Genomic DNA, 16081 nt, shown 5'->3' on the forward strand with positions numbered 1-16081 from the left:
CAAGATCTCGTGTCTCCAGCACCACAGCTGTTCTCATTTGTCTCTATATTCTTCCAGGGCCTGTTTACGCAGAGCACTTTTTAAGCATTGTAATTGCAATGCTTGCACCAGTTCCCTTAACGTTACATCATCAACATTTTCCTAAGCGGCTGAAGCTGTCATTGACAGTGTTTGCTATCATTCACTTAACCGTTTTTTAATTGTTGAATATCTGGGTAGTCTAATTTTTCTTTCATTCATTCATTCATTCATTCATTCAAGAAACAGTTCCAGAATGCCTACTCTCTGCCAGGCACTGAACTAGGCACAGGGATATTGCGGTCAATAAGAACAACGCACCGTTTATATTCTGGCACCCAGACCCTGGCTGGCAAGACAGGCTATAACAAGTAAACAAACAAGTAACACTCCAACTGTAAACTACGGTGAGTGCTGGGAAGGAAAAGGAGAGAACTCCCGGAGAACTTTATTTTCACGTTTGTGTATTTTTTGGAAGTAATCCTAGTCCTGAAATCTAACCTGCTTTTGCTTCTTAGCAGACACAGCTGAAGCTTTTCTTGAAGGAGTCTCGTGCGGGTTTGGATTTTCCACTAACACGTGTTAGAATTTCCTGAGCAGTCAAGTGTGCCATGGTATTCAAAGACCTGACAGCTGGGCTCAAGTGGGCCTTGTTTCCTTTCTTTTCTCCCTTCCTCCGAGGCTTGTGTTTCAACCGGTCTGGTCTGCTCCCTGCCCTCTCGAAGAAGTAGATGACTATTCCCTTCTTAAATCTTGCTTCACCTTTTCCTCATCTTCCCTCTCAGTACGGGGCCTCCATGAGCCCTGGGAGTCTTTAAGCCAATGGGCAAAAGCACCCCCATCCCATGGACAAAGCCTTGATGGGTGAGGCTTTGTACTCATTGGATTTCAATGCCCGCAAGACCCCTTGCACGACTGCAGCAGCCCTATCCATAGCTCTGCAATGACCACCCCAACTAGCTTTCTATCGACCTGATTCCTACTCCACCTCGAAGACTCAGCTTATAGTCTCTCTCTTATAGGAAGCCTGGTCTGGCTTTCTAATTCACAGTGAATTCTCTATTTCTTGAGCTACTGGATGAATGTTATTTTTTACTCTTTGCCTCATTGGCACTTAATCATATACTCCCTCATGATACCTCCTACTTTCCTCTCTTGCATCATTATTTCATCTGAATAAGTCTGACTTAGATGAAGAGATCAGAGGTATCTGGGCAGATGTATCACTTACACTGAATGCTGAAGGAGCAGCAGCCAGAGATCTAAAGAAAGGCAGAGGGGAAGAGCATGTGCAAAGGCCCTGAGGCAGAAGAGGTCTCCGGATGTGAAGCCAAAATGAATATTTCTATATGGGATTGTCCTTACAGATTTGACACATGAGGCTGAAAATGACTCATTCATTAATACATCCATACTGCTTCGTTTATACTCCCATGAACAAAGCAAGGGCCACTGTGTTCAAGACCCAGGAGATGGGGATACAGGAATGAATCAGACAAGATTTGTTCTTGCCCAGACTGATGGTGGAGGCTGAGATGATTTCTAGATAGTGTGACAGACAGACCAGGGTTGAGAGTTGTGGATGAGAATTATGAGTGTGAATAGAAGAGAACAGAAAGTAACTATTTCTGCCTGGGGCACTTGGAAAAGTTTGTCTAAGAAGAGACATGAAGGAAGGGAAGTCCAGACAGAAGGAACAGTGTTTACAAAGGCATGGAGGCAGGGAGAGGGGGGTGATTCCAGAAATTGTAATCAGGAAGGGCCTCTTAGGACAATCAATGTTCTTGGACTTTGTCTGTGGATGGTGACAAACCAGGGGAGGTTTCTAAGCAGGAGAGTGGCAGGTCTGGTGTGGAGAATGGGTGGGTGTATGGCGGAGCTGGAGGCAGGCTAACAGCAGAAGCCTGAATTGGGACAGTGATGATAGAGATAGATAAGAGAGGAAGGAGGAGATCTCTCTCTCTCTCTCTCTCAGGAGCCTCGCTCTGTTGCCTAGGCGTGCAGTGGCGCGATCTCAGTTCACTGCAGCCTCTGCCTCCTGGGTTCATGAGTTTTGTGCCTCAGCCTCCTGAGTAGCTGGGATTACAGGCACACTCCACCATGCCCAGCTAATTTTTTGTATTTTTTTTTTTTTTTTGAGACAGAGTCTTGCTCTGTCGGCCAGGCTGGAGTGCAGTGGCGTGGTCGCGGCTCACTGCAAGCTCCGCCTCCCGTGTTCACGCCATTCTCCTGCCTCAGCCTCCCCAGTAGCTGGGACTACAGGCGCCCGCCACCATGCCCGGCTAATTTTTTGTATTTTTTAGTACAGACGGGGTTTCACCATGTTAGCCAGGATGGTCTCGATCTCCTGACCTCGTGATCTGCCCGCGTCGGCCTCCGAAAGTGTTGGGATTACAGGCGTGAGCCACTGCACCCGGCCTTTTTTGTATTTTTAGTAGAGATGGGGTTTCACCATGTTAGCCAGGCTGGTCACAAACTCCTGGCCTCAAGTGATTCGCCCATCTCGGCCTCCCAAAGTGCTGGGATTACAGGCGTGGGACAACGCACCTGGACCAGAGAGTGAGATCTCAATATAAAACCTGTAAGACTTGGCGATAGACTGGCTTTAGGGGGCCAGGGAGAGGGATAAGGCTTGGCAAATTTCAAGCATGGATGACTGAATGAAGGTGGTGCCACTTGCTGAGATCAGGGACACCAGGAGGAGGGACAGGATTTGGGGGGTAGGTTGGTGGAGAGAGATGGGGGGACAATGAGGCCTTCTTACTAGTACCACGGACAGCTCCAAGAATTTCCAGAGGACTTGAAAACAGACTCCATGAGTGGTTCTTGCCTCCGCTGCCTTAGAATCAGCAGAGGAGCTAATTTAACACGCAGATTCCCAGGTCCACCCAGATGTGCTGCATCAAAGACTCTAGGGGTGGGGTCCAGGGGCCTGCATTTTAAATAAACACCCCAGGTTGCTCCCATGCAAGTGGCCAGACGACCATACTTAACAGAAACTCTGAAACAAAGTCATGAAGGGAACAGATGCGAGCGCCCTCTGCTGCTAAAAAGGAGGTTTGGACCGCTTAAGTTTATGACTTGGACATTTCAAGGCAGTTTATTCAGCAAGTGAAACCCCTGGACTAAAGCAAAGAAACAAGACACCTGGAGAGATGAGAGAGGAAGAAGGGCCACATTCCTTGACAACTTCTGTGTTTCTTTCACCTTGTAGTGCCGAGCGAGGCAAAGTTCCCCTGTGTGCAGTCGTGGCCGCTGTGGTCAGTCTGGGGTGCTGTTACACCTTCTCAACCCCACTTCCTAAAAAAACAAATGTGGCTCCCTCAGGTGGGAGGGGAGAGCTTTCTCCTTGGTTTGGCTTTAAAATGATGGCAACTCCCAAAAACGGAAAGCAGGGGCTCAAACAGGTATTTGTATATCAATGTTAACCGACATTCTTCACAATAGCCAAAAGGTGGAAACAACCTAAATGTCCATTGACAGATGAATGGATAAAAACGAGGTGGTGTAAGGCTGAGGCAGGAGAATGGCGTGAACCCGGGAGGCGGAGCTTGCAGTGAGCCGAGATTGCGCCACTGCACTCCAGCCTGGGCGACAGAGCGAGACTCCTTCTCAAAAAACAAACAAACAAAAAAACAAAAACGAGGTGGTGTATGCACACGATGAAATATTATTCAGTCTTAAAAATGAGTGAAATTCTGACTCATGCTGCAACATGGAGAAACCTTGAGGACATTATGCTACATGAAATAAGCCAGACAAATACTGCATGATTCCACTTATATGAGGGACCAGGAATAATCAAATTTATAGTCAGAAAGTAGAAATAGTGGTTCCCAGGGACTAGGAGAGAAGGGAATCCCGACTTATTGTTTCATAGACACAAAGTTTCAGTTTGGGAAGATAAAAGAGTTCTGGAGACCCATAGTGGTGCTGGTTGCATAACAATGTGAGTATACAGAATGCCACTGAAAATGCACACTAAAAATGGTTAAAATGGCAAATTTTGTTATATTTTACCACAACAAAAAAAGTGATATAAGAAAAAGCAGTCAGGCTGGACGTGGTGGCTCACGCTTGTAATCTCAGCACTTTGGGAGGCTGAGGCGGGTGGATCATCTGAGGTCAGGAGTTCGAGACCAGCCTGGCCAAGATGGTGAAACCCCATCTATACTAAAAATACAAAAAATTAGCCGGTCATGGTGGCCGGCTCCTGCAATCCCAGCTACTCACGAGGCTGAAGCAGGAAAATTGCTTGAACCCGGGAGGCGGAGGCTGCAATGAGCCGAGATAGCACCATTGCATCCCAGCCTGGGCGACAAGAGCGAAACTCTGTAACAACATCAACAACAACAACAAAACAAACACAAAAACAAACAAAAAAGAAAAGAAAAGAGACGCGGTGGTTCTGCTTGTAATCCTAGCACTGTGGGAGGCCGAAGCTGGCAGATCACCTGAGGTCAAGAGTTTGAGAACAGCCTGGGCAACATGGCGAAACCACGTTTCTATGAGAAACACAAAACTTAGCCGGGCGTGGTGGTGTATTCGTGTAGTCTCAGCTACTTGGGAGGTTGGGGTGGGAGGATCCCTTGAGCTCTGGAAGTTGAGGCTGCTGCAGTGAGCCGGGATCGCGCCACTGCACTCCAGCCTGGGCGACAGAGCGAGACCCTGTCTAAAACAAAAAGAAAAGAAAAAATCGTTAATATCCTCAACTCGAGTGGGAATCTATAGGGGAGTTACCCATGCCCATGACTTCCCCATCCCATCGGGAGCTCCCTGAGAAGAGGGAAAAGTGCCTCCCCTCTTATCTGGGGGCGCTCAAAGGACCAGCAGAGGGTTTCTTCAGTGGAACACTCTCTGCTCCCCTAGGGCCTGGGCTGGTCACATCCATCGCACTGAGGAGGTTCCCATCCATTGCACTGAGGAGGGTCCCATTGGGGGGCGCCTCCTCCGTACTATCGAGAGTTATCCCAGCGAGTGTTGGCGGGGACTGAGCCTCCTGCTTGAGGTAGTTGTTTTTACTCCCAGTCCCCAGGCTCACGAGCCCCACGCGCGCTCAATCTGCCCTCCCGCTTCTCCTCGCCACCCCGAGTTCTGCGCCCCAGAGATCCAGCGCATCCGCGGGGTGGGCGGGTCCTGGCGGCTCTTTGCCCTCTTCCAACATGGCCGCCGCTGCCTCTGTGACAGGCAGGGTCACGTGGGCAGCCTTGCCTATGAGGTCGCTGGGGCTCGGCCGGCGATTGTCCCTTCCCGGACCCCGTCTCGAGGCGGCGACTGCTGCTGTCAACCCGAGCCTGAGCGATCATGGCAACGGGCTCGGGCGGGGAGCGCGTGGCAGCGGCGGCAGCGGCGGCAGTTTGGTGGCGGGCTGGGGCGGCGGAGCGGCGGCGGCGGCGGCGACGGCACTGGCACTGGCACTGGAGCCGGCCCTGAGCGCCATGCGGCGGGGCAGCTCCGAGAGCGAGCTGGCGGCCCGGTGGGAGGCGGAGGCGGTGGCTGCGGCCAAAGCGTCGGCCAAAGCTGAGGCCGAGGCCACAGCGGAGATGGTGGCGGAACAGGTCCGCGTGGACGCGGGCGCGGCCGGGGAACCGGAGTGCAAGGCAGGGGAGGAGCAGCCCAAGGCCCCGGCCCCGACCCCGGCGCAGCCCAGCTCGGCTGAGGAGGGGGACACCCAGGTCCTTCAGCGGCCGCCGCCCACGCTGCCCCCGTCCAAGCCAAAGCCGGTGCAGGGCCTCTGCCCGCACGGGAAGCCCCGGGGCAAGGGCCGAAGCTGCAAGCGGAGCTCGGGCCACGGTTCCGGCGAGAACGGCTCCCAGCGGCCGGTCACCGTGGACAGCTCCAAGGCCAGGACCTCCCTGGATGCCCTGAAGATCAGCATCCGCCAGCTCAAGTGGAAGGAGGTGAGGCCCGGCCCGGCCCGGCCGCGTGGGCACAGTGGGGTGGACAGGACGACCTCAGAGGTCTTGGCACGGCCCAGGTCAGGTCAGCGGGCGAGGGCTGAGCTCCTGCGGTGCACCACGCTCGGGCCTGCTTGTCAGCCGCAAACTGCTCATCCTTCAAGGCCTACCCCCCCAAAATCACTTCCTCCAAGAGGGTTCCTCAGACCCTTCCGGGTCAAGTTAGCCACTCACTCGTCTGCCTCCCCTGCAGCTCTTTATATGTCTCAGCCATCAGCATTTGCCTCTGCTTGTAGATATGTGTACGTCTGTCTCTTCCACCAGCTTGTAAGCCCCTGGGGCCCCGGACCCGCTCTCTCACTTCTTCGTTGAAGTTATATTTGTTTAGCCCTTGCTGTGTGACTCTTGAGCAGAGGAATAGTTTTTATTTTGGAGGCAGACAGGCCTAGGGTCTCACTACATTCTGCTACTTAGCTGTGTGACCTTGAGTAAGTTGCTTCACCGCTTCAGCCTATTACCTTCTCTGTAAGGTGAGGCCAATTATACTTATCACCTTGTTAGCATTAGAAGACTCACTGCTTAGTGTTTTATAGCACAAGTCTGCAATAAATGGTAACTTATGTTACCACCTTCTCCTTTCTGTCTTCTTCCACCATCATCACCATCACCACCACCAGCACTACCACTGTCATCATCATCAGTGTAGGCACTGTATTTTATATTCCAGGCCTGGCTTACAGCAGGTGTCAGTAAGCGGTGAATCAAAGGGTGAATGAAGACGTGAGTTATCATCCCCGAGCCCATTTTAGACTGGCAGGGGATGGGATGTAGCACCAATGACTCTAGAGGTGTCTGTTGCAGTTGGCTGAGTGGATAAAGCCGTTTGACTTTATTTGCAGCATATAGGGTATATAATGTGCTTTCAGGAGTGTCAGGAGTTTGATTGAGGATAGCTGAGTGTGGACACAGCCAGTGGTAACACGGATCTGCTGCAGGTAACAGAGGACTCAGGTTCTTAGCCCTGTGCCTTGGCTATGGTAGATGCTCGGTAATGGTTGCATTAAGTTGGAACATACAGAGAGATGGCCACAGAAAGGACTGATGTGGTCAGAGAGTTGATGTCCCAATAGGAAAAAGTGCATTTGGTTTGGAGGGAAGTCAAGGATCAGGCAGAACCGACTTCCAGGTGGATAGGTGTTAGCCATTGGGGAAGTCTGACTCCAAGTGTCTGGGTCCCCAGCCTTGGGGCTTGGGATTCAGAGGGGAACTTTCATGCTGGGGAAACTTGGGGAAAACAAAGGCAGGCTCTCAGTTCTAAAGTATCTGGGTTTCTAGGCAGGGTCCCAGATCCAGGCCAGATATATGAGGGCTAGAAAAGGTACAACTGGACAACTTGTCAGTGCCGTGGTCTTAATGAAGGGAGAATCCAGCGAATGAAACCAGGCTATGGAGTCAGGCTAAGCAGATTGGCCCAAGTGGGGCCTCCACTTAGCTTCCCCCTGTGGGAGAGAGAGACATGAAGCAGGCCAGATCTTGTTTGCTAGGAGAGATGGGGCCAGATGGACTAATACATCCCAGCCCAGGTTTGTTCACTCATTCTGTAAATGTCCACTTTGGAGGTGTCAAGTTCTTTGCTGGGCCCTGGGAACCAAACATACTTAAGATGTGACCCTTGCCCCCAAGGACTTCGTAGTTCAATAGGGAATAAAACACAAGTAAAGGAATAATTGCGGTCATTACAGGGCCATTGCTGCTGCATCCTGAAATGCTCCCTTTTCATTTATTTGCATGGCTTACTCTTGTCACTTCTTTAGATGATACCTTCCCCATCAGTCTCCAGCCCTTGGTATTTATTTTTTTTCCATAGTACTAAACTTCGCCAGGCATTATATTATGTATTGCTTGTTAATTGTCTGTTTCCCTCACTAGAGTGTAAGCTCCATGAGGGCAGGGGCTTTGTTTTGTTTATTGCTGTACCCACAGGTACTTGGCACATAGAAGTTGCTCAATAAATATTTGATGAATGAATGAATACATTAGGTGATGAGTGTTTCTGTGTGAAAGTAGAAATGCTGTGGGAGGTAGAGGAGGGGCACCCAGGAAGGGCTTCCTGGAGGAGATAAACCCGAGCTAGGTCGTGAGTGCTGAAAATGAACTGGAGTTATTTAGGGGCATGGACTTTGGATCCCTGGTTGCAGGAGTGGTATGGGCAAAGCAGAGGCCCTTTCAGGACTTTCAGTATGGCTGGATCATAGCGTGGGAGGTGGAATGGTGAGAGATGGGGCTACAGAAATGAGCAGGGGTCAGATCATGTGCCATATGACGGGATTTGGACCTGTTTGGGGGAGGAAGGCTATGTGAGCCATTAACATAATTTTAACGTTCTTCCATTTATCAGGGCAAGTCAGTTAAATCCTTGAGGCCTCAGTTTGCTTATCTGTAAAGTAGGGGTGGGCAGAGCTAGTTCAGTGGTTTCCAGTCTTTCTACTTCGGTAGCCGCATAATGGGAATGTTGATCTACATGAGACTGTTGCACTGGTCAACCCCAGAGGATAGGCTTTTTCCAAGACACTTCTTCCACCTCCAACCCTGCCTTTTAGTCCCACTCAGAGAGCACATTGGCATATAGGTGGAGATGTTTATTCTAGTATATTTTAAAACATAATTCACTGAGTGTGGTGGCTCATGCCTGTAATTCCACCTACTTGGGAGGCTGAGGTGGGAGGATCACTTGAGTCCAGGAGTTCAAGGATGCAGTGAGCTATGATTGTGCCACTGCACACCAGCCTGGGTGACAGAGCAAGACCCTGTCTCTAAAAAAAATACTGAAAATTAAAAAAACATAATTCACTTGCAACAGCAAGACTCTACTATTAGGCTTGTGATTATTACTGTCACCCTCATTAGTGCATGAAGTCCTGAGGGCAGGGGTGGTATCTGACTTATGTCCCTAATGCATAGCATATTCTAGGTGCTCAATAAATATTCATCAAATGAATTATGGAATATTTGCAACAGAGCTTACATCACATCTTGACACCCTAGTGTGGAGGTTGAAAAGTGCCAGAGTAGCTAAACTTTAAAGTTCCTTCCTGCTTTAAACTATGATTATAGTATTCTTAGTACCTCCTACAAAGTTGACTGCATGAAAAGTAACATATATATATATATATCCCTGGTACTAACAAAGTGCAAACACATGACCTTTCCTATGCCTGCCTTTCCCCATCTGTTATGAGGTGATATTGGATGAGATCATCTTGAACTCCCAGCGCTGACGTTTTAGGAGCAAGAACTTCTACTGGGGGCTGTGGTGCAAGGGTATGAGCAACAGTATCTCTTGCAGGCCATACTATGTTGCTGTGGGTTTGGGGAGTACTGAGGTGGCTGGCTTTGGTGGGAATGGATGAGTAACCCAGGTAAGAAATAAGGTCATGAACACCAACCAGAGTGAAAGCTGTGTCTCCTTTTATGGGTGCATAGTGAGGAGCTATATATCACTGTCCACTCTAACAGGGTAGGACTGAGCCAGCATGTGAATTCAGAAGTTTGCTTAGCCTCAGGGCACACAATCTCTCTTCCTTTTTTCACTTTTTTTTTTTTTTTGAGACAGGGTGTCGTTCTGTCACCAAGGCTGGAGTGCAGTGGTGCTATCTTGGCTCACTGCAATCTCACTGCAACCTCTGCCTCCCAGGTTCGAGCAGTTCTCCTGCCTCAGCCTCCTGAGTAGCTGAGATTACAGGCACGTGTCACCATCCCTGGCTAATTTTTGTATTTTTAGTAGAGATGGGGTTTCACCATGATGGCCAGTCTGGTCTTGAACTCCTGACCTCAAGTGATCTGCCTGCCTCGGCCTCTCAAAGTGCTGGGATTACAGGCGTGAGCCACCACCCCTGGCTCCATTTTCACTTTTCTTTATTGCACATATATTTAACAACAACATGATAATAAATCTTTCTATAGCTCTTACTCTGTTCCAGGTGCTGTTTTAAGTGCTCTACATATATACAATTATTTGATTCTCCCAACGACTCAGTAAAGTAAGTGCCTTATTGTGTCCATTCTACAGATGAGAAAATTGAAGTACACAGAGGTTGACTTACCTGAGGCCACATAGCTAGTAAGGGACAGAGCTAGCATTTGAAATATGCATTCCATTTGAAACCAGGCTTCAATTCTATGCTCTCTATTGGTAAACACTGGGCTGGAGGTCGCAGATGTAGATGTGAACAGGATACACTCCTTGCCCTCCATGAGCTCCTGGTGTAGGGGAGGAATAAATGCAAACAGACAGTTACAGTTTGGTCTGGGAGGTGAGTGAGTCAAGGACGTTCTATACAGAGTAGGAACAACAAGGCAGGTGGTATGGACCAGGTTTTATATGCAGGATGGGATGATGGCAGCTTAGGGAGCATATGGGGGAGTGGAGAGCGAAGAAGAAGGAGCCAGATCACAGAGCATGTTGAAGGCCACGCCAAGAAGCTTGCGCTTCTGACTGAATTTGATCACAGATTGCTTGTCATATATAGACCCAGCCTCCCTTGCCCACTCTCCTTCAGTCCCAAGTGAACCATGCCAGCCCTCAGATGATTCAGTTTGCAGTCATACCCGTTCTGGCCAGGTCTAATTTAACTGTGTCCACAATGTTAAATTTGTTTCTGAAAGGGAAGAATCACAGATGTTAGCTCTGTAAACTTGCAGACAAGACTGGAGTTACTCTCAAATAGCAAAATCATGTTTACAGAGCCACCACTGAAGTTGCGACATGAAAGAAAGGCATGGTTTCTGGTTCACCGCAGATGCTCAATGTTTATGGATTTGTATGGTCTTCTTCCCGTCCTGTGAAGATTCCCCATCTCCCATAGATTCTTCTGTCATTTTGCTACCCTCGTTAAAAACATCTCAGAGGAAAGACACCATAGAGAGTAGATGCCACTTTTGTTGTGAGCTGCCCTCCTTGGAGATGTAGGTTGTGTATATGTGCACAGTGGTGCCATGGCCACCAGCTAATGTGAATGAGGGCTCTGAGAGATTTCATAGCGGGACCTTTGTTGATGATAGTTTGAATAAGCCCCTGTCCCGAGATCTACTACAGTATAAAGTGTTTGTTTCAGAGACTCCAAATCATGCATTGTTCCCTGAAATTTATCCAGCCTTTCTTTAGAACAAGTATACACTTACTATATTGTCCTACTTACAACTTGTATAATATTAGTTACTGTTTATTAAATAGGCGTTATGTGCAAGGCATTGTAATGTTTTATGCTCATGAAAAATTGTATTGAGAGGCTGAGGCACGAGAATTGCTTGAACCCGGGAGGCGGAGGTTGCAGTGAGCTGAGATTGCACCACTGCACTTCAGCTGGGGTAACAGAGTGAGACTCTGTCTCAAAAAAAAAAAAAAAAAAATTGTATTGAGTATTTACTATGCATTATTTATTTAATCCTTGCAACAGCCCTCTAAAATAGACTGCATTGTCATCGTCAACTTACAGATGAGGGAACTGAGGCTTAGAGAGGGGCTGGTACAGGGCCAGCCCATGGCCACACAGATAACCAGTGGCAGAGCCATCCAGGGCCTGGGCTTGTAGCCAGTTTTCAATCATATACCTTCTTCTTTGCTAATCCTTTGCTAAAAGCCATTCTGTAAGAAGTTATTCTAGTATCATCACTATCATCATTACTATTCTCAAGTAACAACAGAAGAAACTGAGGTGGGTACAGCAAGTAAGTGAGAAAGTCAGGGTTCAAAAACCCACTTTTAAGTGTTTTATGATTCTCCACTTCTTAACCTTCCCATTCCTCATTTGACCCATAACTCAAGTGACCTTGGAGTCGGTCAGAATCAGGAGAGCAATAATGCAAATAGGACTTAAAATAAAACGTACTGAAATATATCCTGCCTGGCAGAGGGAGCATTTGGTGCCTGCGCCTTCCAAATCCTGTCTTGCTGCTGCCCACAGGGGAGATGCGATTCCTGTGCCATTTGACTAGCCGGGTTGCCTTCCTCCTCTGTGGAATGTGAGCCTGCTATTTGAATCTTTCTGTCTCGGATTCCTTCTGGAAGAAGGTAGAGTATAAAATGAAATATTGGGTAGTCTAATCTTTCCTCCCTTTCTATTTTCAATGATCGCCATTGCAACTTACTGCCCATTTAAAAAAAATAGCACCATATTTAAAAACATTGTATGCCCTACTCCATCAAATGTTCTCCTTCCACAAATACATTATTTTAATGTCTAATCTATTGGAATCTTTCCTTTGCAAGTTAAACTTGTCATAACATAAAAATCACAATTCACTACCACTGTTATTTGAACGATACAATCCGGGTAATAGCTTCATGAATCCACACCAACTCCTTAAACAATCCTTTAAAAGACAATAAATTCAAGGGGCTCACATTCAAGCTCTATAACTCCTATAAATTAAAATCATGTCTGTGTGTTTTTAAGCAGGTGCTGTAATGGTTAGGCTGTTTTCTGTGTTATAAAACATACAGTGTATTGTGCCACAATTTTGGTAGTGTTTTGGATTCTGGTTTTGTATCAGCAGAAGTTTAAGGCAAAAATTTAATGACGCATTTTATTTTTTATTTAAATCTGTTCTTGAACATATTGTAAAAGTAATCGACCACTGTTTCAGTGCCTTCTCTCAAGGGGAAGTGTTGTATTTTGTAGTTGGCATGGGCTTTGAAATCTGACAGATGTGGGTTAAAATCCTTGCCTCTGATTGCTTGTGTGACTAAACTCTGTACTAAATACAGAACCTCTCTGAGACTCAGTTTCTTCAGCTGTAGCAATGGGCTAGTGCTATCTATAATCTCATAGAGTTTTTGTGAGAGTAAATGAAGGAATGTATGTAAATTGACTTAACCCAATGCTTGGCACACTGTAGGTATTCAGTTAGTGTTGATTCTTTTCTTTCTATCATGTAATTACAGGCTTGGTTATTTGATCTATTTTTTCTTAAACAGGGGGAAAATTTAATATAAAATGTTGTCCATATATGTAGGTTACCGGTTAGTCAGAGCAGGTGTGACCAGCTAATTTGACTCATCTAATAGATATTTTGAGATCTACTTTGTGCCAGGCTGTATTTGGGATCTTGCGGATACAGCAGATAACACAGCCACTCACAGACGGCTGCAGCGTAAGGGACAGTTGCATTTTGGGTGAATGTCAATTTGATGTAGTCCAGGTTTAAGACGTTAAAAAATAACACTGATTTCATGTTTTTTTTCTTTTTAAATCAATTATACTTTTAAAGTTTCCTGAGTCTAATTGAATGTTTTAAATTCTCCATTCTGGACCTGGTGCCTATGTCATACTTTGTTTTTTGTGGTTGTTTGTTTGTTTGTTTGAAATGGAGTCTTGCTCTGTTGCCCAGGTTGGAGTGCAGCGGTGAGATCTCAGCTCACTGCAACCTCTGCCTCCTGGGTTCAAGCGATTCTCCTGCCTCAGCCTCCTGAGTAGCTGGGACTGCAGACGCCTGCCACCATGCCCAGCTAATTTTTGTATTTTTGGTAGATACGGGGTTTCACCATGTTGGCTAGGCTGGTCTCGAACTCCTGACCTCAGATGATCTGCCCGCCTCAGCCTCCCAAAGTGGTGGGATTACAGGCGTGAGCCACCACGCCTGGCCTGTCTCATACTTTGGTATGTTAATTGTGTACCTCACCACGGGAAACTCGTTTTAGCTGTTTAAGTGACATCAGTATCTTGACTTTGGGTTTCACAGGGAAAACAGATGTTATTCTACATGAAAGTACCCACCACCTGTGTGGAAAAGATACAAATTTTCTGGGTCACGCAGTGGCTCTGTGTCCCCGGACAAGTTGCTTTACCTCATCTCTAAGACTGAGTATAAAATACTAGCTAGTTGTTGTGAGGATAAAGTCAGAAAATCTTAAAAGCGCCTGGCACTTTAAAGTAAGAATACATGTTGGTTTGACTTTCCCTCTGGTGAATCTCTATGACATCTTAATTAAATTTTGTAACAGAAAAATGGATGGTGTGAACAGGCAGATCAGCTTGCCATCCTCTAATTAGGTTTGAACCCCTCCTTTCCTTGTGTTTGCTCCTCTGAAGCTGAGTCATGTCCCTGAGATTCCTCCACAGAGGTTATTGTTTTGCTGGAGAGAACGATTAGGTTTCTCTATTCCAGGAGGACTTGCATCTCTCCTTCCTCCTCATATCAAATTGTGCCTTGCCAGCTGCTGCCGCTGCCATTTGCGTGCATGTTTGTTTCCCTGGGTGTTTCTGAACTATTATCTAGTAATTTTTATAAATGCTTTATAAGTCCTAGCAGGCATTTCTGGCAGCTTCCTTCCCTCTCCCATATGCTTCTCTGTCATCTGAATAAAACCTTCGTACCCTTAATGAAGCTGGAAGAATAGGCAGTTTATCTCCTGTGTAGTCTTCCCTGGGTATGGTTTTGCTTTTCAAATAAGTTCCTCAGTACATCTGCCTAGAACTCTGATGAAGGCCAGTTTTCCTATTTTGTTCTTTATGCTCATAGGGAGATTCTATTTCTCATTGTGTCAGAACTGTGGGTTATTGGAATTTTAAAAAGCAACAGTGGACCATTTTTTGGACATCTTAGATTATGTATAAATAACTTTGTTCCAATTCCGGAAATAATATATGCTTATAAAAATTTATACTGTTCCCAAGCATATAAAATAAAAACTGAAACAAACCACCTACCCCATCCCCCTCCCTTTCCATCCTCCCCTCTAATTCCACTTCTGAGAGGTGACACCAGAATCCCAATTTGGTATGTATCTTTACAGACTTTTTTCTTTTTTTCCGGGATAGAGTCTTGCTCTGTCAGCCAGGCTGGAGTGCAGTGAAGCAATCTTGGCTCACTGAAACCTCTGCCTCCCGGGTTTAAGCAATTCTCCTGCCTCAGCCTCCCAAGTAGCTGGGATTATAGGTGCATGCCACTACACCTGGCTAATTTTTGTATTTTTAGTAGAGACGGGGTTTCACCATGTTAGCCAGGCTGGTCTCGAACTACTGACCTTGTGATCTGCATTCCTTGGCCTCTCAAAGTGCTGGAATTACAGGTGTGAGCCACCGTGCCTGGCCCAGATTTTTTTCTTATTCTTGTACGTATCAGGATGGCTAAATTGTGCTATGGTAAGAACCACAAAATAGCAGTGGCTTAATACAACCAAAGTTTATTTCTTGCCCATGCTATGGGTTCAATGGGGGCTGGTGGGGTTGGGGAGCCGGGGTCTCTCATCATCTTGGTTACTGAGATCGTGGTCTCCCATTGTGACACGTGCTTCCATGAGTCACTGAGGGAGGGAAAGAGCATGTGGTGGTGAATTTGCACTGGTTTTTAAAACGTCTACCCAGAAGTGATGCATCACTTCAGCTCACATTTGATTCGCTGAAGCAAGTTACATGGCCATAGCTAACCTCAGAGGGATGAGGGATGCGCAGTCCCACCATGAGGGTATAAAGAGGAGAATCAGGCTATTTGGTAAACTGTGCTAATTACCACCATGATATCATATGTAGAGATACAAATATATGCTGTATATAAATATAAATATGCACATATTTTATTTTTTCTTTCTAGAGAGGATCTTGCTCTGTCACCCAGGCTGGAGTGTAGTGGCACAATCTCGGCTCACTGCAACCTCCACCTCCTGGGCTCAAACCATCCTCCCACCTCAGCAACCCTTGCCCCCCAGGAGCTGGGACTACAGGTGCACACCATGCCCAGCTAATTTTTTATATTTTTTTGTAGAGACAGCATTGTGCTATGTTGCCCAAGCTAGTCTCCTGGGCTCAAGTGATTCTCCCGCCTTGGCCTCCCAAAGTGCTGAGATGACAGATGTGAGCCACTGTACCCAGCAGATATTTCATTTTTTAAAATGCTGCAGTTATACTATATAGATAGTGTTTGGCAACTGCTGTTTTAGCAGTATCTCATATACATCTTTCTCTGTTAGTATATATAGATTCATTTCATTTTAACAACCTAATCGTCCATTTTATATACCACAATTTATTGATGGATGTTGTTTCTATGTGTTTTCTTTGCTATTACAAAGAGTGGTGCAATAAACATCACTCTTCAGACTCTTTTTTTTTTTTTGAGACAGAGTCTCGCTCTGTCACCCAGGCTGGAGTGCAATGGCACTATGTTGG

General features: G+C 46.8%; 1 protein-coding gene across 8 annotated transcripts in view; it reads left to right on the forward strand.

Annotated features, from left to right (window-relative positions):
- Positions 1-5256: 5256 nt before the first annotated feature.
- TTLL11 (tubulin tyrosine ligase like 11) overlaps positions 5257-16081 on the forward strand; it is a 290392-nt gene continuing 279567 nt past the window's right edge. For 3 of the 8 annotated variants that reach the window (XM_055271234.2, XM_055271229.2, XM_055271231.2), the window contains exon 1: positions 5343-5918. In XM_055271234.2, coding sequence (XP_055127209.1) covers positions 5457-5918 — 462 coding nt within the window. In that variant the 5' untranslated portion in view covers positions 5343-5456. Of the gene's footprint in view, positions 5919-15163; positions 15408-16081 lie in introns of those variants that run through there. The other 5 variants (XM_055271232.2, XM_055271236.2, XM_055271228.2 and 2 more) reach the window with 4 other exon arrangements.

This window comes from Symphalangus syndactylus, chromosome 3 (assembly GCF_028878055.3).
Source record: "Symphalangus syndactylus isolate Jambi chromosome 3, NHGRI_mSymSyn1-v2.1_pri, whole genome shotgun sequence".
NCBI lineage: Eukaryota > Metazoa > Chordata > Mammalia > Primates > Hylobatidae > Symphalangus > Symphalangus syndactylus.